The following is a 25,189-nucleotide window of genomic DNA, read 5'->3' as shown; positions in this document are numbered from 1 at the left end:
ACTCTTTTCGTATCTAGGACTTGTCAGTGGTGGCCATTTTGAGAGCCTGGGCTCCTTGGCATCCTGCAGGAGCCCATAAGTAATGCCTTCCTTCAGGTACTAACCTGGGACAGGCCTCTGCTCTGACACCAGCCTGAAGCCACAGCTGACAACTCACACTCCAAGAACAATGCAGACTTCTTGGTTCCTGCATGTGCACTTACCAACGCTCATGACAGACAACCTTACGTGGCGGCACAGCTGGCCTCGTGTACACACGAGAAACACGAAAGGAAACAAGAGAGGGTAAGTAACCTGCCCAGAGGAATACAGCCAGGAAGGTAGCAGGTGCTCCGCTCTGACTCCCACCAGGCTCTGTGCTTAGGCAGTGCTGCAGCAGACAGACTTCAAGCAAGCTGCAGACCCCTCAGACACCCTCTAACCCCTACTACCACTCCGCCATCCTCCAGCTCACAGAGGTGCAGAAACAAGGTCGCCAGGCAAGACAACCATGAGTGGACCTCACAGCCCCACAGACAGTCTCCAACTGCCATGGCTCTGCTCCACAGAGCAGCCACCCAGAGCCATGGTGGTCTCCTCTGCATGGGTCACCCAGCAGCCGGAGGACCTATGGAAGGGATGGCCTCAGTAAACCTGCTCTCCAGCTGTCCCACTCCATACTTATCCCCACCACCCCTACAGCCATACCATCCCTGGTACCTCAGGGCCTTCAGATCCCACGAGGCTAACATCTTCTCTTTTTTTGGGAGGGAGGGGGCTCTAGACATCCAGTGCCGAATCCTGGCACTCTACACCCCTGTATATCTCTCGAAACTACAGGTGCCTCTGGACAAGACAATCCTTTGGGACTTCTCCGCTGTACCTCCATGTGCCTGGGCTTGCCACACTGAGTTGACAGCTCCCAAATGTTGAGTCAGCTGGGTAGTGATGGCCCATGCCTTTAATCTCAGCCCTCAGGAGACAGAGGCAGGCAGATCTCTGAGTTCGAGGCCAGCCTGGTCTACAGAGCAAGTTCTAGGACAGTCAGGGCCACAGAGAAACCCTATCTCGAGAAACAAAAAAAAACCCAAATAAATATAGGTAAATAAGAACTAAACTAAACAACAACAAACAAACAAACAAAAATTCTAGGTGAGGCTGACAAACTGGCTCAGTGGGCCAAGGGGCTTGCTGCCAAGCCTGACAACCTGAGTTCATTCCCAGGACCCACATGGTGGAAGGAGATAGCAGATACCCACAGGTTGCCCTCTGATCTCCACATGTATGCAGTAGCATGCACACACACACAAACATAAAGAAAAACAAAACACAAAACTCTGAGTCCCCTCAGCTCACAGAACCCAGCCAGCTCCACTGACATCAGAGGCGTGATGACATTTAAAATAGTCCCAAAAAGTAGTCCCAGCACCCTACTGACCTCAGAGCCCATTACCACTCCCACAGAGGTCATAGCCTGAAGGGTCCAGCCCAGCACCTGCCCTGCCGCCTTCTGTAGAGCCCCCCCAACCCCCCGGGGCCACAAGGACAAGGTCCAATCCCGGAGCTGCTCCTAGGCCACTAGATCAGACACAGGCAGGCTGCCTGTCTGGCTGCTACAAAAAGCTCTGCTTCCTCCCCAGCCCCACCCCCATTGGGACCCTTGACTTCTACAAGAGCCCTGCTGGTTTTTTGATGGATCACAATCTCTGGGAGCCTTGCTACAAAACTACCAGGAGGCTGGGGGTCTCCTCCTAGACACAGCCTCTGCTCCCCAACTCAAACTGAACCTTCCCCTTTTCTACAGAACAGGAAAGCCCCAGACAGGGAGCTCAGAAGCTGGTCACCCTGATATTCAATACATGTTCCCCCTCACAGAGCGTGGAACTAAGCCAGGCACACATGCTCCCGGTGAAAAGCAACACTGTACCACTCACTCACAGTGGCCCAGCAGAGGCTGACCTGGGCCAGGAGCCCATGGACCCCACCTGCACTGCCTGTCAGGAAGGAAAGCCAGGCAACACTGGTCCCCACAGGCAAGGAGGGCTCGGCAGTCTGACCTCCTCCCAGTCTGACCTCCTCCGTGACCAAGGGTCTGGTGACTTCCTGACCATACAGACCATTAAGCCAGTAGCCAAAGGCTGGCTGGGCAGTGGGCCAGACCTGGTCAGAGGGCACTTCCGGCCTCACTGCGGGTGGGGACGGAAGGAAGGCAGAGCAAGCATGATCCAACAAGGCAAGGGAGTCCAGGCTGGCAGGCCTGGGGGCTGAGGGCAGGATCTGGGCCTGGCTGCCTGCCAAACACCCCCATTTCCAGCTGACTTCCACCCAACCCAGGAGGCAGCAATGAGGCCCTGTGGAGCTGTACAGGGCCTGGCACTGCTGGGGGGAAGGCCAGAAAAATGAATCTCCCCAAAGACATATTAAAAAAATTCTCACCCATTCCTTCCCTTTTACCCCCAAGCCTTCAGGGATCTAAATATGCCACACTTTGTAATTTTACGAGCAAACCAAGCTGTACATCACGGTTTTATGTTCCTAAATTAACAAAAGGACCTTAAATCTATATGGGGCTCTTAAAAAAGAAGAAAGAACGTGATATCTAAATTATTCCCTCACTCTCAACTCCCGTCTTGCCTGCTATGACCTAGCCCCTGGTAAGTCCCCCTCAGTGCACAGACCACCAACAAGAGAAAAGTCCCCAAGCACTAAGCCCTTTCTCTGGGGATCGCCCCTAAAAAAGCTAGGTTTTTACCATCCATTTCTCTGAAAAAAGGCCAGCCACTTCAGGGTCTGGAGTATAGTGTTTGTCTAGCAATGTCCGAGGCCCTGTGAACCATCTCTAAGTGTGTACTCACACACACACACACACACACACACACACACAGCTACTAGGGACTCAGCTAAGTGTATTTCAAGGTAGGCCTGGAGCAGCAGACTGTAAGTACAAAGTTCAGGCCACCCTGAGGTGCAGAGTAGGTTCTAGTCCACCCTCAGCTACTTAGCAAGCCTTTGTCTCTCAAAATGAAAGAAGAAAAGGAGGACCGGGGGTGGGGTGTGACTTTAGAGCTCTTGCCTGGCAAGTTCAAGGCTCTGGGTTCAAACCCCAGTGTGGCCACAAAGAACACCCTGGATGGTCCTTCCTAAAGAGTAAACTGTGGCCTGCCTCCTGCAGAGTCAGTCCCAAGGAAACTGGAAGGCACAGGCCTGAGAGCCTTCCTGGCAAGTGTCCTCAGCTGCAAAATGCCTAAGTGGACATATGAATAGAGCTCACTGGACCCTGGCACTTCACCCATGGCAAAGGCAGGCAGGAAACACAGGATTTGGAGTAAATGCTACAGAGGCAGAGACCCTCTGGCCCCTGGCTGGCTCTGCCAGGGACAGTCTGTCTGGCCAGACCCTCCCACTGGCCACCTTCCTCTAGGGAGGAAGTACTGCCTCCATCCTCCAGGCAGAACTAAGTGTCCTCTAAACCATTGGCTCCCAGAGCAGGAAGAGTCAAGAAGATAAGGAGTCGGAGCAAGGGGCAGATCGATTCCCACCCATGGCATTGCGGAGGCACCGAAGCCAGAGGGAATCTTAATGACCATCTCACTGAACAGAGGTTGAGAGTCAGATCAGGCCCTAGTGAGAAGGCCTGACCTCATCGAGAGGGGCCGAGTCACAGCTGAGACGAAAGGGCCCCTGGCTTTCCCAGTCTTGATAGATCCAAACGTGGTGGTCCCTCCCCAGTTCTCAAAGGTGTCTGAGATTAATTAGTGATTGCCCCTGAAAATGCTAGCTGTGAGCCCAATGCAGCCCCCACTGTGTCTGATATGTAAGTAAGAAGGACTCTGTTACTTTGAAAAATGGTCAGACCTCCTTCCCAGGTTCAGCCTGACCCAAGAGCAGGTCTCCAGTATTTCCTTAGGACTCCACAGGTCCCAGGTGTGGGTGTAACTGGCAAGGGAGACTGCCCTGGTTGGCTGGCCTGTACACACACCCCCAACCTGTGCTGGGCACAGTCCACATCTAGCCTTGTGCACAGGCTGGAACACTCTGGAGAACAATCTTTGGGGTTCTTCATCCTTCCACTACCCCGACTCTATGCATAGCTAGCATAGGGTAAGCTGCTCAGAAAAGTGTCAGATCAGTCTGGTCACATCTATCTCTGACTGACTCACTATGACCTAAGGGGGCAGCTTTGGGCACAGAAGATGTCCCAACAGAGATAAGGCTAAGTACCACCACTAGTCATGGCACTCTCAGGCCCCAGTCCCTTCACGGCAGGTCTCAGAGCATCCTTCCTGGCTATGGACAGAGAATCCAGGGGGAGGTGGGGTCACCAAGAGTTCAGCTTTGGGCCAGGGCAGGGTCAGCCAACAGTCAGGAACAAGATAAGGGGCCCCAGGAGGGCGCCACCGCCAATACCAGCCGCCATCCCTCCCTGACCGGTCAACAAATATTTATTAAGCAGAGACTCTGGAGCCAGACTGCCTTGGGTCAGGGGTCAGGGCCCAGCTGAGCCTCTTGCTGCTCCTTTTGCTGCTCCGTTGACCTCAGCCTCCCTTGTGCCTCAGTTTCCTCTTCGGTCAAGTGGGACAGGCCTAGCCTTACCTCCCACCGTCGTCCAGTGAATTAGCAAGTCTGGCATGGAACAAGCCGTATGTGAAGTGGCCACAGTCTCCTCCTTCTTATTTTATTATCCTTTTTATTTTTACGACTGTCGTTATTGGTCTGGCAGCAGGCCAAGCAAAAAGGAGACACTCAGTCTCTGCCTGCACGGATCACAAAGTCCTGTGGAGTTCAGGGACAGGGGTATCCAGTAAGCCATGCACACAGAGGAAAGCTAGATAGGGGATCCCAGAGAAAGACTACCATCTATCACCAGCAGGAAGATGGAGGGCACAGGCCCCAGATCCTGAATCTTCCTTTCTTTGCATGTGCAGCTGATTGACCCCCTCTAGCCAGTGAGTCACTTCTCACTATAAAGTCAGCCATACTAGCCCAAAGCACCAAGTTCAAGTCCCGTTGCACCACTAAGTTCTGTGAATTTCTGCAAAAAGATTTCATCCTTGTAACAATACCTGATTAAAACCTTAACAAGCTTGGTAGTTACCCCTGTGTGGATATTAACTCTATACCATAACACCTAGGGGTTGGGGTGGGGTAGAAGAAGGAGCACAGAGAGTTTGAGGCCAGCCTGGGTCACACAGCAAGTTCCAGGCTAGCCCAGGCTACATGAGACTCTGAAAAAAACAAAACAAATCATACTTCATCCCCCAAATCTTCTCCTTCACAGGCCCCCTGAACCAAAGGTGGATAATTAGTTCAGTAAGATATTTTAGGCCTGATCAGTTAGCCTGGGCTCCATGATCACTGCTCAAGCTCTTTGGTCAGAGACCCTTCAGGGACTCCGTGAGAGCACAAATGCACCTCATGCCAACAGGGCCTTAATACTACAAGACTCTGAATCTTAGGAGAGCAGCACAGTGGATCCAAGTCACAGACGGGAAAAACCGAGGACTTCTGGGAACTTTCTTTACCTGCCAAGGTTGAGGCTGGGAACACACAAAGTTGGACTTCAGACCCATTGTCCAGTGTGGCAAGAGAAGACAGAATCTAGAGCCAACCTGACAGTGGCCACCCTCCCCCTCCCCCACATTAGCTGGTGGGTAGATTCTGGACCCTGTCCCCTGGTGGTTGGTCACAGCCACCATGAAGGGACCAGATCTTGAGGACAGAATCCAAGGCTCAGAGGTTTGGGACAAAACCTAGAACTCAGAGTCCAGATCCCTCTAAGGGCCAAGACGCTGACTCTCAACTAAAGCTACTGACCACAGCCAACCAGACACCCACTGTTCTCTGGCCTGGAAATCCCCTCTTGAAGTGGTTGACAGCAGATCCCAGCCCTGACACTTCCAGAATGGCAATGGCTGGGCCTCTTGGGCAGATTGGCCAGCGGGGTGAGGTATCAGTACCCACCCCATGGGGTGTACGGGAGAATCCCCCAAACCACTCAAGCAAGGTTCAATGGGCTCAAGGTTCATCTGAGCTCCAATCCTACCCTAAACTCACAGGGTGGAGAATCCTGGCAGGGACCTTCAAAAAGACAAACTTCGGTAGGAGAAAACCCTCCACCCTGTGGCTAATTTATCTGAGTCCCCCTGAGGAGGAGAGCCAAGCCCTCCCCTCCCCGAAGGGTCGGGGCAAGCAGGATTCACCTCGCTGACACTGCCTGCCTAATCCCAGCCAAGGCTGATTCTTTTAATTGCTTTGAACTTCCCAGTCTGACACTTCCTCCTTCTCCTCCTGAGGCTCCCTGTGTAAATAAAGAATCGGTCACCTGACAAGCTAATATACCAGACGGCCCTTGGATGTCAGGTGGAGTGGTGTGCAGATTTCAAACACCTGTGCTCTCGAGCCGCCCAGTATTTGCAGAGATTCCTCTCACACCACCAGCTAGCTCCAAGGCTCCAGAGAGGCGCCTGGAAATACAAAAAGAAAGTACTATCTTTGCTCTCCTCGTCAAAGCTAACAGGATGCATGGGCAGAATCTGTCTGCAGCAGGGCTGTGAAGGGGCTACCACGTACATCTTCCCCTGGGGAGCCGGCTGAACTGCAGAGGACACCTGCCCTCCTGCAGAGATAACCCTGCTGGAAGCTGGGGATTCCTGGCTCTAATTTTAGTTAGACCAATGGAAGGAAGTACCGAAGTGAAGTGAACTGAACGGAGGAAGGGGAGAGCCCAGCGAGAGCTTTGACAATTGCTATTTCAGGCCCTGGAAGAGAGGGAGACACGTGAGTGGTGGCTGAGAGATAATCTTCCAATAAAAACAGCCTGGGGCCAGACCCTGTGGCACACACCTTTCATCCCAGCACTTTGGTGGAGGTGAGGCTGAGGCAGGGGAATCTACGAGTTTCAAGCTAGCTAGAGCTAAATCGTAAGATCCTGTCTCGATAAAAACGACGGCAAGGACTGGACACCCCAGGAATAGAACAGGCTTGTCACCGGGTAGAGCTGGACATAGAAGCATCCACAAAGGAATGCCCTGAGCCACTGTCCTGCAGGAGGAATTGCCTCCACTACCTGCTCTTCCTTGTGACCTTTCATCTCTGCTACATTAACTCAGTTACAACGAGTGCTCTAGGTCAGAAGGACTAGGGCCGGCTCCCTGGAGCTGAGTCCTGCCCAGGCTGGTTCTTAGCCCACATCTCCTTCTCTGGACTCCAGGGCGGTAGGGACCTGGCAATAGCCACAGGATCCACACAACACACAAGGGGGGAAAAAGCAATGTTAACCTAACACCCAGCCACGTGCACTTTTCCTTAGCAAAACTATTCCCAAATCATCTGCAGAAAACAGCAGACCATGTCATGCACGAAGGCCGGCCCCCTGCTCCTTCAGCACCCCAACATTTCTGCACCTCACAGACGCCTTAACTTCAATAGAAAGTGTGTGCCCGGGCTTAGAGAAACAAGATAAAACCCCAGCACATTCTTAGAAGAAGCGGCCACACGCAGCCCAGCCCTCTCGACCTGCGGTCACGTGCAGTCGGACCCCGGGGGTACCCGAGGGGGAAGCCACCAGGAGGGCCGGGTTCCCACGCCTGCCTGCTCGCTTTGGGCTCTCTAGCTTCCCTCGCGCCCGCGCGCAAGCATCTTAAGGGTGGAGGGGCTCCCCAGCTCTCCCGCGGTGGCCCCCGAAACTGAAAGTTGCAGGGCAGCCGCTGTCAGCGCGCACCGAGGCGCAGGAAACAGGAAGCCGCGCGCACTGCGGCCACGGCCCCTCCCGGCCTCGCACAACAAAACCTTCCAGGGAATCGGGAGGGGGGCGGCGGGGCCGGGGCCCCCGGGTCGCCGCCCGCGGGAAAGTAACTTCACACCCGCGCGATCGCGCCCAGGGCGCAGCGCCGCCGGCTCCGCGCAGACAAAAGGAGCGAGACGCGCACCGGGCCGGGCGCCCCACGCGGCAGCGCGCACTGAGCCGGCAGCCGAGCAGCGCGCCCCTGTGCGCCCCTACGCGCCCTGGTCTTGGGACCCGAGGACCTGGCGCACGACTCGCTTACCTGGTAAGTAATAGAGAGGCGGCTTCAGTCCGAACATGGCTCAGGTTAGAATTCCATAGTGGCCAGAGAGGGACGAAGAAGGAAATGAGGGGAAAAAAATAATCAAGCCCAGCAATGAAACAAAACCAGCGTCCAAGCCACGGCGCTCAAAAATGTCCAAAACAATAAAATAAAGGCAGAAGAGCGATCCCCGGAGCGCCGTGGGTAGAAACCAGTTTGTGTTTCTTCCTTTTCCTTCTCCAAGATGATCAAAGGCTGCCTTTCCGTCCAGCGCCCGGGCAGGTTCGGCCACCTCGGCCAGAGCAGATCCACAGTGAGGTAATTGACCAAGGAAGGGCCGGAGCCTCCACGGCGGCCCGGCGTCTTCGCCGCGTGTGTATTTTCTGCCTTTTGGACTTGAGATGCAAATTAAAAAAAAAAAAAAAAAAAAAAAAAAGGAGGGGGAGCTGGCGGAGGGAAGAGGGCGGGAGAGCAGAAGAGGAGAGAGAAAAATAAAGGGGGGCGGTGAGGGTGATGAAATTGGGGGGTTAAGGTCTTTAGGGATTACTCATTGGAAAGAAAAAGAGACAGGAGAGGGAGAGAGGAAAAGGGAGAGAAAAAAAGCACCCCCTAAGACGTGCGAACAGCAATCTCGCCTCCATTCAGCCATTTGAATGTCAAGGGCGAGGGTCAAGAGACCTGTTTCCAACAGGGTTTCACGTTCAGAACCAGAAGGGAAAAGGAAGGGGGGCGGCGGGAGGGGGCATCTGGTTGCCAAGGAGAAATCGGCTTTGTTTTCGTTTCCCCTTAGCTACTGGGTGAGGAGGGGCGGGGTGCGGAGAGGAGGAGGGGGCGCTCGGCAGGGGTGCTGGGGGGGTGGAGAAAATTAATACCCAAACAGCCAAGAAGTACCGAGGGGGCAGATTTCGCCTCGTCAATGGGAGAGGCGGCGACGACAAACAAGTCTTGGGCTAGGGACGCTGGTGAGGGCAGGCTCCCCTCCCCCCCTCACCACCAGCACCCCCCCTTTTTGGTTATCTCCCCGCCCGGCGTCCCACCACTGACTCAGACAGAGGGGGTGGGGAGGAGGGAAAGGAGGAGGAGGAGGAGGAGGAACTCGCGGGGGCGCAGCCGGCAGGAGCAGGAGAGCGGGAGGCGAGAGCGCGCGGCGGTGGAGAGCCCCTCGATCAATTTTCATGCAAGAATCATTATCGGTAAATTGGAAAGCTGGCTGCCTGACAGCAGATTTGTCTCCCCTAATGAAAGCGAAAGGGAAGGGGCGCAGCGGCGGGCGGCTCCTTCCGTCTGCGCCGCGTCCTCCCGGAGCTCCCGGCTGCGCGCCGCGGTGACGAAGAGTCCCACTTGCGACCTGCCCGTGCGCGGCCTCAGAGCCTTACGGAGCAGACCGGCTGCCCAGGGCTCCAGGCGGATGCTCTCGCTTCCGACTGCACGGTTGCTCCCCTCTGCCCGGGAGCTGGCCGTTTGCAAACAGTGGGCGGCTGTGGGCGCCGCCAGGCCCCCCTCTGGCTGCCCAACTCCGCGCTCTGGCCGCCGGCCCGCCCTCGCTCCTCCCCACCCACGTCTGACAGCTGCGGGAGCCCAGAGCACGACCTCCCCCTCGCGACCGTGCCCCGGGGAGGCCGGGGCCGCCCTTTGTGCAGCCCGCAGCGGGCTGCGGAGACCGCGCCCGGGAGAGCTAAGGCCGGCGGTTGGCCTCTCTTTCCTTTCCTCCCCCCACGCCCTACCCCTTAAAAAATCCCTGTTGCAAGTGTAATCAAATGCTTGATACCATCTCCCACACTCTCCTGCACCCGGGCATTATCAGATCCGGGAAGGCATGCTTCCAGGCAAACAGACCTAATAAATGCTATTACTGGGACTCTGCAAGCCCCGGCTGCACCATAGTAACGAGAGCCCGGCTAATTTGGTTTAAGCAAACGACCGACTGCACTGAGCGTTAGTGTGGCGCCTGTATCTCCCCTCCCCAGCCGCCGCGCGTTCACACCAGCTCAAGAAGGCCCCAAGTGATAATTCCCCAAATCGAAGGGGAAAAAACCCTGCCGCCAAACCACATCCTGTGCGCTCATTGTCCAGCCCAGCGATTTTAAAGAGACAGCATCCATTTACCCACACACCAGCCCCTAGAACTAAACGCACGCAGCAAAGCAAGTATCAAGATGCGACCATTTGTTTTTTCAAGCCCTTTTATGGAAACTCTCCCTACCCCCGTGGCGCGACTACCTGGGGTTGTGACTCCCTGACACTAATGGTCACTTTTTGACCCCAGATCCTCAGGTCCTAGTCCGCAGGTACTCACAGCAAGCGCCACGGTCGCGCCTGGCTAGGGTTGCTGTCATGGCTCTCTAACCTTACCCATCAGGGGTCCACAACCAGTGGCCCTGAGATCCGAATAAACGCTGTGAATTCATATAACTCTCAGAATACAGGCCTCCAGGGGAGAGCTCTAAAGGACACTTTAAGGGAGGTGGGGGCTCAGCCTTCTGATCCTAGCTGCGGCCCCCTCTGCAGCAGATCAGACGCGCCCGGCACCGGAGAGGGCGCCGCTGCTGGCCTCTAGCCCCTCTGCTACTTGACCCTAGAGGTCGCGCCAGGCCCTAGGCTGCCGCCCTTTGTTTCCGGGGCTGCCCGAGGACACACAGGCCGGACTCCGGAGGTCTAGGGTCATAGCGTCTATCACCTGTCCGCACTCTTTACGGTGGGCTAGATGACGGAAGAGGGACCTGGCGCCGCTCGAACACATACCGCGCCCCCGCCCCCCGCCCCAACCCCTCACAAGCTCTGGTTGTACTAAGGGGAAACGAATAAAAACTATTTTTAAAAGACCCTAAACTATCAGTTTGTGTTGTCACTCTTTTATTGGTTTTTAATTCCCCGGGATTACGGGAACAACAGTAGTAATTAATACGAAACCTTCCTCCACTGTATATGCTAATGGCAGGAGCCATAAAAATTAATTTGCAAACATGTCATTACACAATAGCTATACAGGCAATAAACCTGTAATTATGGGCCAATCACAGGCAGGGTACAGAGGGAGGATGCTCCCCCAATAGGCTGGGCACCCCTCCTTCCTTCCCCTGCTAAAGTAGGGGAAGTCATCCTGAAAAGAGCCATCCTTGAAGCCACCTGTGGAGAAAGCTGGCCAGACCGGATTCCAAACTACCTTGCTTCTGTGCCAGCCACTCCGGGACTACTAGGGACCCATACTGAGGCAGGGGAAGCCTGGGCCTGGCTAGTGAAGAGGCCACCAGTGGGGAGAACAGGCGGAGAGGACCCATGATGGTGGGCCAGCTCCGCTTATCATCCCTGTATCATTGCGCCTCCCGAAGAAGAAGAACCTCTCTTATAATAAGAATCCCAATGCCTGCATCCAATTATCGAAGCCTGTGCAGGCCAAGTCCTAATTGCACAGAGCCACACCCTGGGGAAGGAGACTAGCTGTAAGATGTTACTGATAGCTCAGTCCCTTCGCCCCTGAGTCTGGAGGCTCAGAGTAGGTTAGTGACATTTCCTGGTGATACAGACCTCTGAAGGGTGGAACACTCTCCATTCTCTAGAGAGAAGAGTGGTTTACCCCTGCAGTCCCCCTCCCCCCAAAACCTGGTGCCCAAACATCTGAGAACACAAAGCCCTACCCCCCCAATCCCACCCCCACCCCAGCAGCCGCCTCGGCTCAGTGCTGGCTCTCTCTGAATGGTTGAGTTGTTTGCCTAATGTGGCTGAACAGGGTAGCTGGCTGCACTTTCTCTTTCCCACTGGCCCCTGTGGCTTTGCTGTGGTGGGTGGACCCCGTCACTACAGCCATTCATATCCCAGTGGGGAGCCAGCCCTCCACCAGGCATGTCTGTGGCCTCCTTCCTACTGGGACATGCGCCCAGTGCTCCCACCACAGACCATGCGGACACACCAGTACTGGCTGTGGATGTCTGCATTAGGCTGTTGCCTTCCTATGTTTTATCCCAGAGAAAGGTAGTCATTACCTCTCTCCTCCCCCAGAGCATAAGGAGCCAGTATCTCCTCTCTCTCTCTCTCTCTCTCTCTCTCTCTCTCTCTCTCTCTCTCTCTCTCTCTCTCTCTCTCTCTCTCTCTCTCTCTCTCTCTCTCTTTCCCTCCCCCTATTTCTCTCTCTTTCTCCCTCTCTCTCCCATTTCTCTCTCTTTCTCTCTCTACCTCTCTCTTTCTGCCTGTCTCTTTATCTCTCTCTATCTCCCTCCCCCCTCTCTGTCTCTCTGTCTCTCTGTCTCTGTTTCTCTCTCTGTCTCTCTCTGCCTCTCTCTCTCTGTCTCTCTCTCTGTCTCTCTCTCTCTGTCTCTCTCTCTCTCTCTGTCTCTCTCTCTCTCTTTCTCTCTCTGTCATGGAGAAGAAGCAGCAATTAGGAAGCCGGACCACCCAGGAACCATCCTCCTCTGGGCCTTTTGGGAGGCTGGGGCACCACATGGCATCTTTCCTCTTACCTCCAGAGAGAGAGACCACAGTGAAAGCCACCCAAGGTTAGAGAGGAGAGGGGCTGACAACACCCATTCGTCCATAGGAAAGAAGGTAGGGGTTCAGGCTGCCCTGCGGAGATGCATGAAACCAGGAGGTCTCCTCTCTGAAGATGCTGCCGCCATACTGGCTTGCCCCTTCAACACAGAGTCCCCCCCTCTCCCCCCGTAGCAGAGCCACCCTTGCCAGGGCTCAGACATAGCCCAGCCAGTGCCAGCCAGCTGAACACAGTAAAAATAGCCTCGTACACATGCTAAGGCAGGCGGTTTTCTGTCAGCTGTACCCGTTGCCTATCATGGTCCCCTAGGCCGGGCAGCCAGCTTGCGTTCCTGAGGGGGTGCATACAAGGAAGCCTCATGCCATAGACTCCAGAAAAGAGAGGAGCCTGCAGGGCTAAGGCTGCATTGCTCCTGGGACATGCTGAATCCTCCAGATGCCTGTCTGTCCCCTCTGGCAGGGCAGTGGGGCAGCAGATGTCCAATATGGGCCAGACACTGCTCTGAATATTCTTTTTTTGTTTTGTTTTGTTTTTCGAGACAGGGTTTCTCTGTGTAGTCCTGGCTGTCCTGGAACTCACTCTGTAGACCAGGCTGGCCTGGAACTCAGAAATCTACCTGCCTTGCCTCCCAAGTGCTGGGATTAAAGGCGTGCGCCACCACCGCCCGGCTGATTATTCTTCATAGATGACCCAGGGAATCCTTTGGAGCATCTTAAGTCACCTTCACAATTCCGTTCTTCAAGTGAGGCACAGGGAAGCTGAGCACCTTCTCCAATGACTCTGAGCCAGCAGATGCCAGCACTAGGGTTTGAGCCCTGGACTGAGTACCCTGTCTCCTCATCTGGAAACTGGAGTGGATCAGGCATGCATGCCAGCACACATGTGTACTCCCCTAGGTCAGGCACCCAGCTTGCCTTCTTGAGGTGCACGCAAGGAAGCCTCATTCTAGAAATGAGTGAAGCCTGCAGGGCCAGGAGAGGAGTGGGTATGGGTACTTCTAGCACCTAGCCAGCCCAAGGCCTCCACAAACATCCGGGATGATCCCCAAGGCCATATGACAATGGTGACACCAGCAGTAGTGACAGGCGTGTCTCAGTGTGCTTGGCTCTGTCCTCCTGCCTTTCAGTGGCTTTGCTAACATTTGGGGGACTTGCCTACCTATTTCCACCAAGGCCCGGTGCTATGAGGTCAACTGTCCAAAGGGAGCAGCCACACCCACTTCTCTTCTGGCTCTGGTCCTTGGGTGACAAACAAAACCCCTGAGATAAGCCCCAGATTGTAAGAGAAAGGCCTGTGCTCACAGCTGGCCCTGACATCTGTGGCCGGATTGGCTTCTGTCTTTGTGTATGGTTTCTACTCCTTGTACCCCAGCCAGGTGTTTTACCCATCTTGGAGTCTCTGAGGGATTTGAGGGTTCAAGCCCTGTGCTCCCCTGTGCAGTGGGTTGAACAGTGGTCTCCCAAAGATGTGGTCTGGTACCTGGGCCTGTGACCTGGTTCTGAAGAAGAGGGCGAATGGGTACAGTGCAGCAGGGGATTCTTCCTGAGTGCTGCGTGGCCTGTGGAGGGGGCCAGGTGATGTGGGACATGTGTAATTCTATCACTTGGAAAGCTAAAGCTGGAGATAAAGGAACACCAGTCTGGCTGCAGACAAGACCTGAAAAGGAGAAGAGCTCTGTTGGGCTCCTCTCGTTCCACCGCTCAGGAGGCAGAGGCAGGAAGGACCCTACATCCTGCGTGTGAGGCCAGCCTGGTCTGAACCATAGAAAGTTCTAGATCTTCTAGGGCTACATATCGAGACTCTACCAAACGCAAACACACATACACAAGCACATGCACACACACAAACACTAGATACCATACACATGTGCGCACACATACATCACCCACCCACCACATATACACATACCACAGATATATACCATCCACACATACATACACACCACACACTACACACACTACCACACAACACACACACACACACACACACATGCACAGAGTGAATACCAAAAAGAGGAGAATAGAGTGACATAAGAGAGAAGCCATGTGAGGCCAGGAACAGCAACAGTTGTGACTGACTGAGCACCAAGCCACTGTAAGCAGCAGCCCCTGACACTGGAGAGGCTAAAGTGTCTCCTGCAGCCTCCAAGAGGGACAGGGCCTGTGACACTTTGACCTGACGTCTAGCCACTGGACTGTCAGAAAGTCTCTGGCTTCTCAGAGTTCACCGGGTTTGTGGTGATTCATTACGAGGCTCCAGGGGCCTTTGGTCACCTCTGTAACAGTGGCCTGCTCCTGGCCAGCAAAGCCCCAAGAGGAGCTCAGGTCAGCTGCCTTGTAATAGACCCTGGGCAATGGGTGTCAGGGGTCCCACAGCAGCCTGGCGCCCAGAAACTAACAAGCCCACGGGACATGGGGCTTACTAGTGTCATAGCCACAATCCTGGTTTTAAATGGTGACACACATGGCATTGCCCCAGGCCATCAGCCTCAGAGAAAGACAGCCTTCCGGAAGCTCTGCCTGTGAACACCACCTTTGGTCCCCTGAAGGCCCCACAAGGCCCAGGGCAGCAGTGACAATAAGAAAGAGAATCCAAAGAGGTCAGTCTGTCACCTGATCCACATCCTTTCCTTCCAACTCACCAGAGTTTTAGGACCCAGTTTTATGCAAGGGAACAACATGTAAAGCCTCACTTGTCACACCAGACCCTGGCCAGGAGAGATGCCCAAGTGAACCTATATTTGCTCATTCTGGGAGTTTGTGGCCTCAGACCCAGTACTGAAGATAACACCCCCATTCAGCTCTTCCATGGTAACCAGAGTAGAGGCCCTTGCCCGATCCTTCCCAGCTGTCCATCACACAAACACATGCTTACTGTCAGGTAACAAGTGTCCTCCACATTCAACTTGTGTGATGAGTCCAACAGTGTGTCTGGCACAGCTTAGCCATCTCCTTTGTTCCTCTCCTAGCTCTAGGTCACATACTTCAGCTTGAAGAAGACAGACATAGCATCCCAGGGAAGTAAACCTGTTCTTCCTCATTCTTCCCATTCTTCCCAGGAGACATGGAGGACAGAGGAGTGAAATAGCCCTAAGTCACACAGCCCAGAAAAGGAAACCCACAGATTGGACCCCAGATAGAGTGGCAGGCTCAGGAAGAGCCTCTTCCTCTGCCAGGGGCTTGAATGAGTTAGTCTTTATTTATGCATGCCGTGGTATGGATGGATGGTCAGCTTGCCAGCCAGAGTTGGTTCCCTCCTACAGTGCAGGTCCCGAGGGAGGATCTAACTCAGGTCATCAGAACTGGTGGCAAGCCCCTTTGCCCTCTGAGCCACCTTGCAGGCCCTGCTTGATTTTTACTGTCTGGACGATTTACCTTTTGTGGTGCTGGGTCAGACCCCTGGATTCTGCAGGTTGGATTCTAGTCAGACCTTAACTTTCTCCTTGCTCTTGGAGTCAATAAGACTCCCCCCCCCCCAAAAAAAAAAAAAAAAAAAACTTCTTGAGACAGGGTTTCATCTTCTATCTTGGGCTAGCCTTGAACCCTGGATCCTCCTGCCTAAGACTCCATGGCAGCCACATTAGATAAAATCTTGTTATTGTTGTATTTAGACAGGGTCTTACTATGTAGTCCCAGCTGGTCTTGAACTCAGAAATTTGCCTGACTCTGTTTTGGTTTTTCAAGACAGAGCCTTTCAGGTTGGCCTCCTATTCCCTATGGCAGTAAACTTTTGATCCTTGTGCCTTGACCTCTCTAGGGTGACAGGCATGTGCCACCTTACCTGGTTTATGAATCATTATGGATGGTTCCCAGCCTTTGTGCATCCCAAGCAAGCACTCTACCAATTAAGCTATACTTCAGCTCTCTTTTAAAGCCTGTCTTTAAAAAAAAAAAAAGGCAACAAAACCAAAAAAAAAAAAAGAGAGAGAGAGAGAGGAGGAAGAGGAGGAGGAGGAAAAGGAGGAAGAAGAGAAAGGAGGAAGAGAAGAAGAAGAAGAAGAAGAAGAAGAAGAAGAAGAAGAAGAAGAAGAAGAAGAAGAAGAAGAAGAAGAAGAGTAAGAAGAGGGCCCAAGGACACAGCTCAGTGGTACTTGCTTAGCAGGCACAAGGTCCTGCATTCAACCCCCAGTACTGTACAATAAACAAACAAACAAACAAGCAACTAAAAAAGAATCCCACAAGAGGAAAACCAGTCTAGGAAGGTTGTATGTGTTCCTATCCCTGACCCTGGGAAGCTGGCTCTAACCTCTGGCTCAGACCTACCCTTGAACAAGCTTGAAAAGGCCATGCATGCTTTGAAGAAGTCTCCAAAAGACTGGCCAAAGGGCTTAATTCCCATCAAGCAGCACAGGGACTAGCCAACCACAGGCCTTATCCCTGAAAACGGCCTTTGGCTGCCTCACATCTTGGACTCCATGGTCGCACCTGGACCCCGGAGCTCTGGTGGGGTATGTTGTGCTTCAACATGGCCTGGAAAGGAGCTGTGCAAAGTGCCAAAAAGGTATCCTAAAGAGGAGACAGACAGGCAGATAGCCTCCTCTGTCCTGGCTTATTGTTCTGTTGCTCTGCCTTCTACCCAGGCCAACCTAGTAGGCTTTTTTTTTTCCCTTGAGGACCTCTGTCTGCTACCCGCCTATTGGTCATTCATTCAGTGGTAAGAGGCCTGTCACACACAGAAGCCTAGAAGTGATGGTTGCCACCCAGAACTTCCTGTCAGCCCCAGGCCTTCTGCTCTCGTAATCCTCTCCCTACAGGGTGGCTTTGATTAGTCCTTCTTTCTCATAACGCTGGAGAGGAATAGAAAACCATAGTCCCTCCCAGCCCCAAGACTGATGCCAATGAGCTACCTACCATGTCCTTCCTTACCTCATCAGTGGTCACAGGGTCTGTCTATTCTTTTTTTTTTTTTAAAGATTTATTTTATTTATTTTTATGTGTATGAATACACTGTAGCTGTACAGATGGCTGTGAGCCATCATGTGTGTGGCTGCTGTTGAACTCAGGATACTCTGCCAGCCCTGCCTGCTCCCGCCCCACTCACTCTGGCATAATTTACTGCAGTTGTCTTCATACGCACAGGAAGAGGGTGTCCGATCTCATTATGGGTGGGTGGTTGTGAGCCACCATGTGGTTGTTGGGATCCGAACTCAGGACCTTCGGAAGAGCAGTCAGTGCTCTTACCCGCTGAGCCAATTTGCCAGCCCCGGGTCTGTCTATCCTTAACTGGCCTTCCTGGTGTCTGAACTGTCACAAGTGTCCTGAATACATCCTGGGCCTAGATGTCCTATGGGACAGCTCCTGAGCTGTCCATAGGGTACTATACAACTAAATGATAGCCTCAGTTGTGACAGTCAAAATGTCTGTCCCCTGACATAGCCACCTTGGGGAACACAGTCCCACAGGCCCACTTGGGGCCTGGCCTACCTCCAGTCACTCACTGCCCTCCTCTGGCCCCTGGAGGTACCAAGTTGGGGGCTCAGCCCTCCAGCATTACTGAAGTTTTCCATTTGGCTAAAATGGATGGCTTCTGGTGGTAACTTCACAGGAGGAGGCTGGCTTCTGAGTACTCCCTCTGTGCTCCCAGACATCAGGAGAAGCCCAATCCAGGCCAGATACTGGACCATGTGACTCGGACTGACAAGACAAAGAGGCAGAGCCAACTGGGCTCCAACTCTAGTCTGGACATTTGTTTTTCAGCTCCTGGTCTGAGAGCTAAGCCCATATATACCCAGGCCTCCTGGGCAAACCATCCCAGAATTGCCTCTGTTCTAGCTTTCCACTAGGGCTGGGACATCAGGTGTAGGACACAGCTGGATAGTAAGAAGCAGCTGGGCCGAGGAAAGGAACCCCGGTTCCAGCGCCCTTCTGCCCCATCCTTACAACTGTGGCTCTGGCCTGCTTGGGCCTTCTGCTTGTTCTGTAGGTCCCTTCGACCAAATGATCAGAGGGCCTTCCAGTTTGGCAAGTCCATGCTTCAGAAACACAGACATGCCATCTGCTCACTCTAACATTTAAGAAACAAATAGAAGAAGACTACCCCCCCTGGGTAGCTTACATCTCCTTTGCCTGTTGGTCTGAGTGTGGATTTCCCCACTCCCTGCACTCTGGCCCTGCTATGTGGGGTGGCCGCTTCCCTGCACCTCAGCCCTGTCATGTACACTAAAGGTGTTATAAAGCAGAGGCAGAAACAGAGCCAGCTGGTGGAGTCACTGAGCAAATCCTGAACCCAGGAACTATATAGCAAGACTAGGTCTAAACAACAGTGTAGCAGGTAAGAAAGGCTGGAAAGTTAGCCCTGCTAATAGAGTGCCTGCCTAGCACGAGTGTGAAGGCCCGGGCTCAGCTCTATGATATAAACAGGCTGTAGATAGAGGTACATACCTGCGACACCAGTACTTGGGCGTGGGAGGCAGGAGGAGCAGGAGCTTGGGGACATCCTTGGCTACCTACTGAGCTCAAGGCCAGCGTATAGGAGGCCAGTTAGGGGATGGTGTGTGTGTGTTGGGGCGGGGGAGGAATCCATGGTTTGGGGTATATATCTGTAATTCTGGCACTCAGGAGGCTAAGCCAGCAGGATTACTGCACTTTGAGACCATCTTTGACTACATGGTGAGCTCTAGGCTAGCCTTACTGAGACCCTGTCTCAAGAAAACTCAAACAAGAAAATAAAGAGTATATAACTTAAAAAATAACAATATAAAAGAAAGGCCCTGTGCCCTGAGTTTTGAATTGCTTTTTGTTGTTGTTTGTTTAGTTGGTTGGTTGGCTGGTTTTTTAATTCCTCAGGGGCTAGAAAGGATGACTCAGCTAAGAGTTCAAACTGTTCTTCCAGGGCACCTGAGTTCAGTTCCTAGCACCCAGGGTGGATGGCTCACAACTGTGTATAACTCCAGTTCCAAGGGATCTGATGCTCTTTTGGTCTCTGAGGGTTCTGTACGCCACCGCACATACAGATACACATATAATTTGTTTGTTTGTTTGTTTGTTTGTTTGAAACAGGGGCTCACTATGTAGCTCTGGCTGTCCTGAAACTTGCTATGTAGACCAGGCTGGCCTTTAACTCACAGAGATCCACTGGTCTCTGTCACCTGAGTGCTAGGATTAAAAGCATGCAATCCACCCCTGGCTACATACATTGTTTTAAAACTATAATTACAAAATCTAGCAGACTGGTGGTGGCATATGCCTTTAATCCCAGCCCCCTCTACACAGTGAATTCCAGGATAGCTGGGACTGCACAGAGAAACCCTGTCTCAGAAAACCTAAATAAATACATCTCTTGAAAAAAAAAATCCTTAAGTGGCACTCAAGGCTGACCTCTAGCCTTACACACACACATATATACACACACACCCAGAAAGACACACACACACATACACACATATACACACAGACACACACATACATGTATACACATACACACAGACACACACATACATATATACAGATACACACACACAGACACACACATATACACAGATACACACACAGACATACACAGACACACACACAGACAGACACATACCAAAGGTCCTCAATTAGGGGCTGGTGAGATGGCTCTGGCTTGGATAAAGCCACTTGTTACTAAACCAGACAGCCTGAGTTCCATCCCCAGGCACCACATGGTGGTTTTCGTCTGGCACACACACACACACACACACACACACACACACAGAGTGTCCCACATCTACCCCCCTCACAGACAATAAATAAATAAATGTAATTTTGTAAAACTCCCTTAAATACACTGGCCTGCACACGGTCAAACAACCTGGCACTAAAACCAAGTGTCTGAATTTAAAGTGAGCAACATCATCAGTTGGTGGAAGAGGATCTATGAGCTCTCTGAGGGGACAGGCCGATGAGCCCCACGGGTCGCCCAAGGCAGCCAGCAGAGAGGGGGAGGTAGCTGACAGACTGCAGCTTATCCTTCCCATGTGACACTTCTGTACAGAGACAAGACATAATGAAAAACCAACCCTAGCCTGGAAATGGCCTCTACCACGGAGAAAACCAGCCCTGACACTGCAGAGAAAGCCTTATCCTTCAGGCCAAAGTGAGCCCCCCCCTGCTGCTATAATTTCAGCTTTCAGGCTTTATTAGGCCTCGTGGCCTCTCGCTCAAAGCCTCTGCCAGGGACTGTTTCTGTGGGGGCAATTTTGGTGCCTGCAATTAGCTGAACAGGCATGTTTGTCCCCGCTAAAGCACTCAATTGCAGGTATAATTAGGTTTCTTCACCCCTGAAATCTGCAGAGAGTGCCCGCCTCGACTAACTGCACCCACAATTAAGTGCTTACGGCATGCGGCTGGAGCTGGGGAACATGCACGTGGCTAATAGCGGGGACAGCGGGCAAGTTTGCAAAAACAAGACACTGCCGCAGAAATCCAGCCTTTTTTGCATTTGTTGTTCAAACTGCTCTGTCCAGCTGGGAATAATGGGGAAAGACAAACACGCCAATTAGGCGAGGTTGGTGCATAAATGAACCAGGCCCTCCTTCATTAAGCCACTTACAGGAGTGGGCAGGGCTTCATGGGGACTCAGGAAGAGTTGGGAGCTGGGCCCAATCCCCTGGGTCTTGATGAACACCCAGGTGGTTGTGGGGTGTCATGCAGGCCAAGATGGTGGATGGGGGGGGCTGCCAGATACCTCAGCAAAAGGGCATCGGAGACTTGGAGGCTAGAAAGGAGCTCATGGGAAATGGGAAATCACAGGCCCCAAGGGCAAAAGAGACACTATACTAGGAAAGGAAGTGACATTGTCTCCTACCCTGTCCAGAGAATGAAAGGGAGGGTCAGCGCCTGGCTCTACTTTACAGCTTTGAGGCCTGGATGAGCTTCCTTGAGAGTAGGTATACTATTCCTGAACATACCTGCCACAGTTACCTCCCAGCATCAGAAGATGGTGACAGCCAAACCAAGCCATCTATCTGTCCCCTACATGGTCTCCAAGACACCTTCAGCCATGGTGTGGCTCTGGCCAGGCCCCCAGCTGCAGCCAGGTTTTTAAAAAGAAAGGGTACAGGGCCAGAGGGGAGAAGCTGCTAGGATCATAAGTGACCTCTGTACACCCTGCTTGTAGACTCCCATCCCGTTGCCAAGGACCACGCACATCTGCCACACGTGGCCTTTCTGTGTCTCAGTTTCCCCTCAGTATAAAAGTGTGGAAGTTTCCAGGTCCCTGATGCTACAGGAAGGTCCGACTGTACATGGTGGCTGACCCATGGTAGGTGACCTAAGGGATAGACAGTTGTCTTTGAGCTGAAAGGAGCCACAAGCCCTATTGTACACTGGCCCTATTTCTGGGGAGCAACTGAGATCCCCACAGGCCCTACTGTCCTGGCCTCTGGCTGAGCCCAGAAGTGGTGCTGCCTGGCCTGCCTAAGCTCACTTAAGCCTTAGAGTCTGTGTCACCTGGTCCTCTGCTGGTCCCGGCTGGTCCTTACTGTGTCCAAGCCTGGGGCCTAGCATAGAGCAGGTGGTCAAGAAATGACAGTCTTGACTACAGCAGGCACTCAGTAAATGCACCTGGGGCAGGATGTGAGGTAATCTAGAGAGCTTGTTTGTGACCTCTGACCCAGGGTCCCGGACTGCCTGAGAGCTGGCTGAGGGTCCCCGCCCACTTCTCCTTTCACTTGTCAATCAGCCTCCCCTTATCAGCAGAGTCACACCCTTGCTGCCCTGGGTGACAGTGGCTTTGCTTTCTTATCCTTGTCTCTGGGAAGCCTGATAAGGAGGCAACCTTTACCCCTCCCCCTCCCTGGCATACAGGCTCCTGCAGCTTTGTGACCCCGAGGTCTAGCCAAGGAGAAGAAATGCCAAAGTCAGGCTTGAGGCTCCAGCAGACAGGTGGCCAAAGGGCCTGTTCTGGCAAGTGCAGTCCTGGCTTGGAACTTGCTGGGTCTCCATCTTGCCACCACAACACTAAACCAGGTTGGTCAGAGGCACAGGCAGGCCTCATTCGGCTACCCAAGTCTGGCCTGGCCTCCCTGCCTGAGGTCCCCTGGGATAGGGCCTTGTCATGGTGCATGCAACCATGGCCCCCGAAAGGAAAGCTACAAGGAAAATTACAATAAATAAAAGATGGGAGTTTCTCCTAGCCTGCTGCACAGGGGAGCTCTGAAGATGCCACGCTCAGTGTAGCTCCCTTGGTAGAGTGAATGCCTAGCAAGCAGGACCCTCTGGGCTGCCATCCCTAGCAGGGATGTGGAGGCAGAGGGTTAGAAGTTCAAGGTCATCCTTGTTGACATATGTGTTTATAGTAAGTCTGAGGCCAGCTTGAGCTACCTGAGATCACATCTCAACAAACAAACTAGAACAAAGACTCTTCAACTCAACAAACCTTGGAACACAGTGGCTGCTGGCCCAGGGGCTCGGCCACTCCTTGGGATCTGGCTAGCACCTTTCCTGAAAGTGTTAAAACTCCCGGTGGTAGCCCCAAGGTGAAGATGGTGAGGACTTCCTCAATTACAGCCTCGGCTGGCTCGGTCTCTTATCTAGAACCTCCTGTAATCTGCTCAACTCAGGGGCCCTGCCCCTCTACAGTCTAGGATACCAGATCTCAGCTCTAACACTTTTAGTGACCTGTGTTGCCAAAGGAGCTGACCATTGCCTCAAATCTGTCTCCCTGAGTCTACTGAACCTGGCAAGAACTGTCTTCACAGGGTCCAGAGCTTTGAGGAACACAAAGCCAGGGTGCGAACTACATACGACAATGTATGCTGCATGGGCCTTTGAATCAGAAGCTAAAAGTCTCCAGAGGGCAAGGTAGATAACTGGCTGTTGTCTCCCTGGACATTCGTCCCCTCTAGCTCCGGCCCATGTCACTATGCTATTGTTGGAATACCTCATTCAACTGGAGTCATTGTCTGAAACTCAAGTTCTAGTCCATGGTGGGGCTTTTCATCGCCGCCCCCCCATTATCCTTTTCCTGTCCTAGGTCCAGCACCTGGTCCCTCCCTGAACCTATTGTCTTGGGACTCAGGGCCATCCGGTCTATCTTAGGGGAGGACAAGGGAGGCCCCCCCCCCCTCCTGTTTCCTTAGACTGTAAGTCCTTTGGCCAAATAAACACAACCACACAAAAGACATTCAGGACAGGCCAGGAGCCATGAGGTGTAAGGGAGGCCTCAGGGACTGGCTGGGGGCCAAGGTCACAGAGCATTGTCTGAGAAGCCACAGGAGCCATCCCTGGGCTCTGAAATGTAGAGCCACCCCAAATCAACCCATTAGCAGAAGCCAGGCTGGGGCACCTGCCAACTGATGAGACCCTCTAGGAAGGCGCCTTCCTGGCTCCCCTCCCCCACAGCACACGTACGTGGTGCCACAGCCTCCACGGGGCCTCTCTCTCATGTCCTGTGTGCACATTCTTCCACAGACGTGAGGGCCTACCACAAGTGAGGACCAATTGCTGCCCAATAAGGATATCCTTGTGCCCTTCACCCAGGTTCAAAGCTACCACCGCCATCTGCTCTTCCAGCCCAAAATTGTTGGTTGCGACCATGAATATCACACTGGCAGACAGAGCGGTCTTCCCAGGATAGGCCACCGAAGCTTGATCACTGTTCTCAAGGGCTGTAATTCTGTACCTCCCAGGTACCCACAGAAGCTAAAGATTGTCCGACTTGCTCCTTGTGTGTGTACCCACTCTCCTACCATGGCTTCCTGGTGCCCCTTTCCCACCCTGAGGTCCTCTACTGGAGCCACACCCAGGCAGGCTGAGTGGACAAACCTGGAGACAGCCTGCATAGTTACCCTAGGAGCAGGAGGTGAGCACGCTTAGCCAGTGGCAGTTCGGCCTCTGCCAGGCATGAAGGGAAGAGATGATCCTAAGCCACAGGGTGCATTATGCCCTACAGGTTAGAGGAAGCACAGGGTGACCTGGGATGATAAGCCTTTGGGCTGACCTGAGGCCGCAAGGCAGAGTACCTTGCCCCCAGAGTTGGATCCTTCCTCACTCAGGGAATCAACCAGGCATGGCGGCAGACTCCTTCAATCCCAGAATTTAGTAGGAGGCAGAAGAAAGCAGATCTCTGTGAATTCAGAGCCAACTTTATCTACCTAGTGAGTTCCAGGGCAAAGAAGGCTATGTAGAGACCTTGTCTCAAAAACAAAGCAAAACCCTAGGAGGCTGTGGTACACTCCTCTAATTCCAGAACTTGGGAAGTAGAGGCAGGTGGGTCTCTGTGAGTTCCAGGCCAGTCAGGTCTACACAGAGAGAGTTCCAGAGAGCCAGGGCCACAGGGAGAAACCCTATCTCACCCCCCACCCCCAAACCAAAAACCAACAACAAGAACAACAACAAACAGAAAGGGAGCCACTCTGGGGCTGTGACCATTCCCTCCATGTTGGATCTACCCCGATGTCCTGTCTTCTTTCAGAGGTTTCAGAAAGAAACTACCCAATTGAGTCTCAGATTTCACTGAGCACACCTGTGCCTGGGGTACTCCAGCTTCAGTCCTGGGTGGTGGAGGAGGGGCAGATATACAGCGGTGCACTGCCTGCCCATCACTGAGTGTTAGTAGGATTTCTGCAAGGGCTTGACTTCCTTAAGGGAAAAGCTCAGAGGAAAAATGGCCCTCTCCACTGCTCTGGGCTCAGCTACAAATCCTCCTGCGATGGCCTCTTTCCGACATTCTCAAAGCCCCCTCCACCCCAGATGGCGCGTGCACCAGGCTCTGATAAGAC

General features: G+C 53.2%; 1 protein-coding gene across 5 annotated transcripts in view; it reads right to left on the bottom strand.

Annotated features, from left to right (window-relative positions):
* Gse1 (Gse1 coiled-coil protein) overlaps window positions 1–25,189 on the bottom strand; it is a 360,758-nt gene that overhangs the window by 83,423 nt on the left and 252,146 nt on the right. Inside the window, exon 1 of one of the 5 annotated variants that reach the window (XM_031341585.1) lies at window positions 8,025–8,305. The exons of 3 other annotated variants lie outside the window; for them this stretch is intronic. In XM_031341585.1, coding sequence (XP_031197445.1) covers window positions 8,025–8,061 — 37 coding nt within the window. In that variant the 5' untranslated portion in view covers window positions 8,062–8,305. Of the gene's footprint in view, window positions 1–8,024; window positions 8,306–25,189 lie in introns of those variants that run through there. One more of the 5 variants, XM_031341588.1, reaches the window with a different exon arrangement.

Source organism: Mastomys coucha, unplaced genomic scaffold (assembly GCF_008632895.1).
Source record: "Mastomys coucha isolate ucsf_1 unplaced genomic scaffold, UCSF_Mcou_1 pScaffold22, whole genome shotgun sequence".
In the NCBI taxonomy this organism is placed as follows: domain Eukaryota; kingdom Metazoa; phylum Chordata; class Mammalia; order Rodentia; family Muridae; genus Mastomys; species Mastomys coucha.
This window is presented reverse-complemented; position numbering and strand designations above follow the sequence as displayed.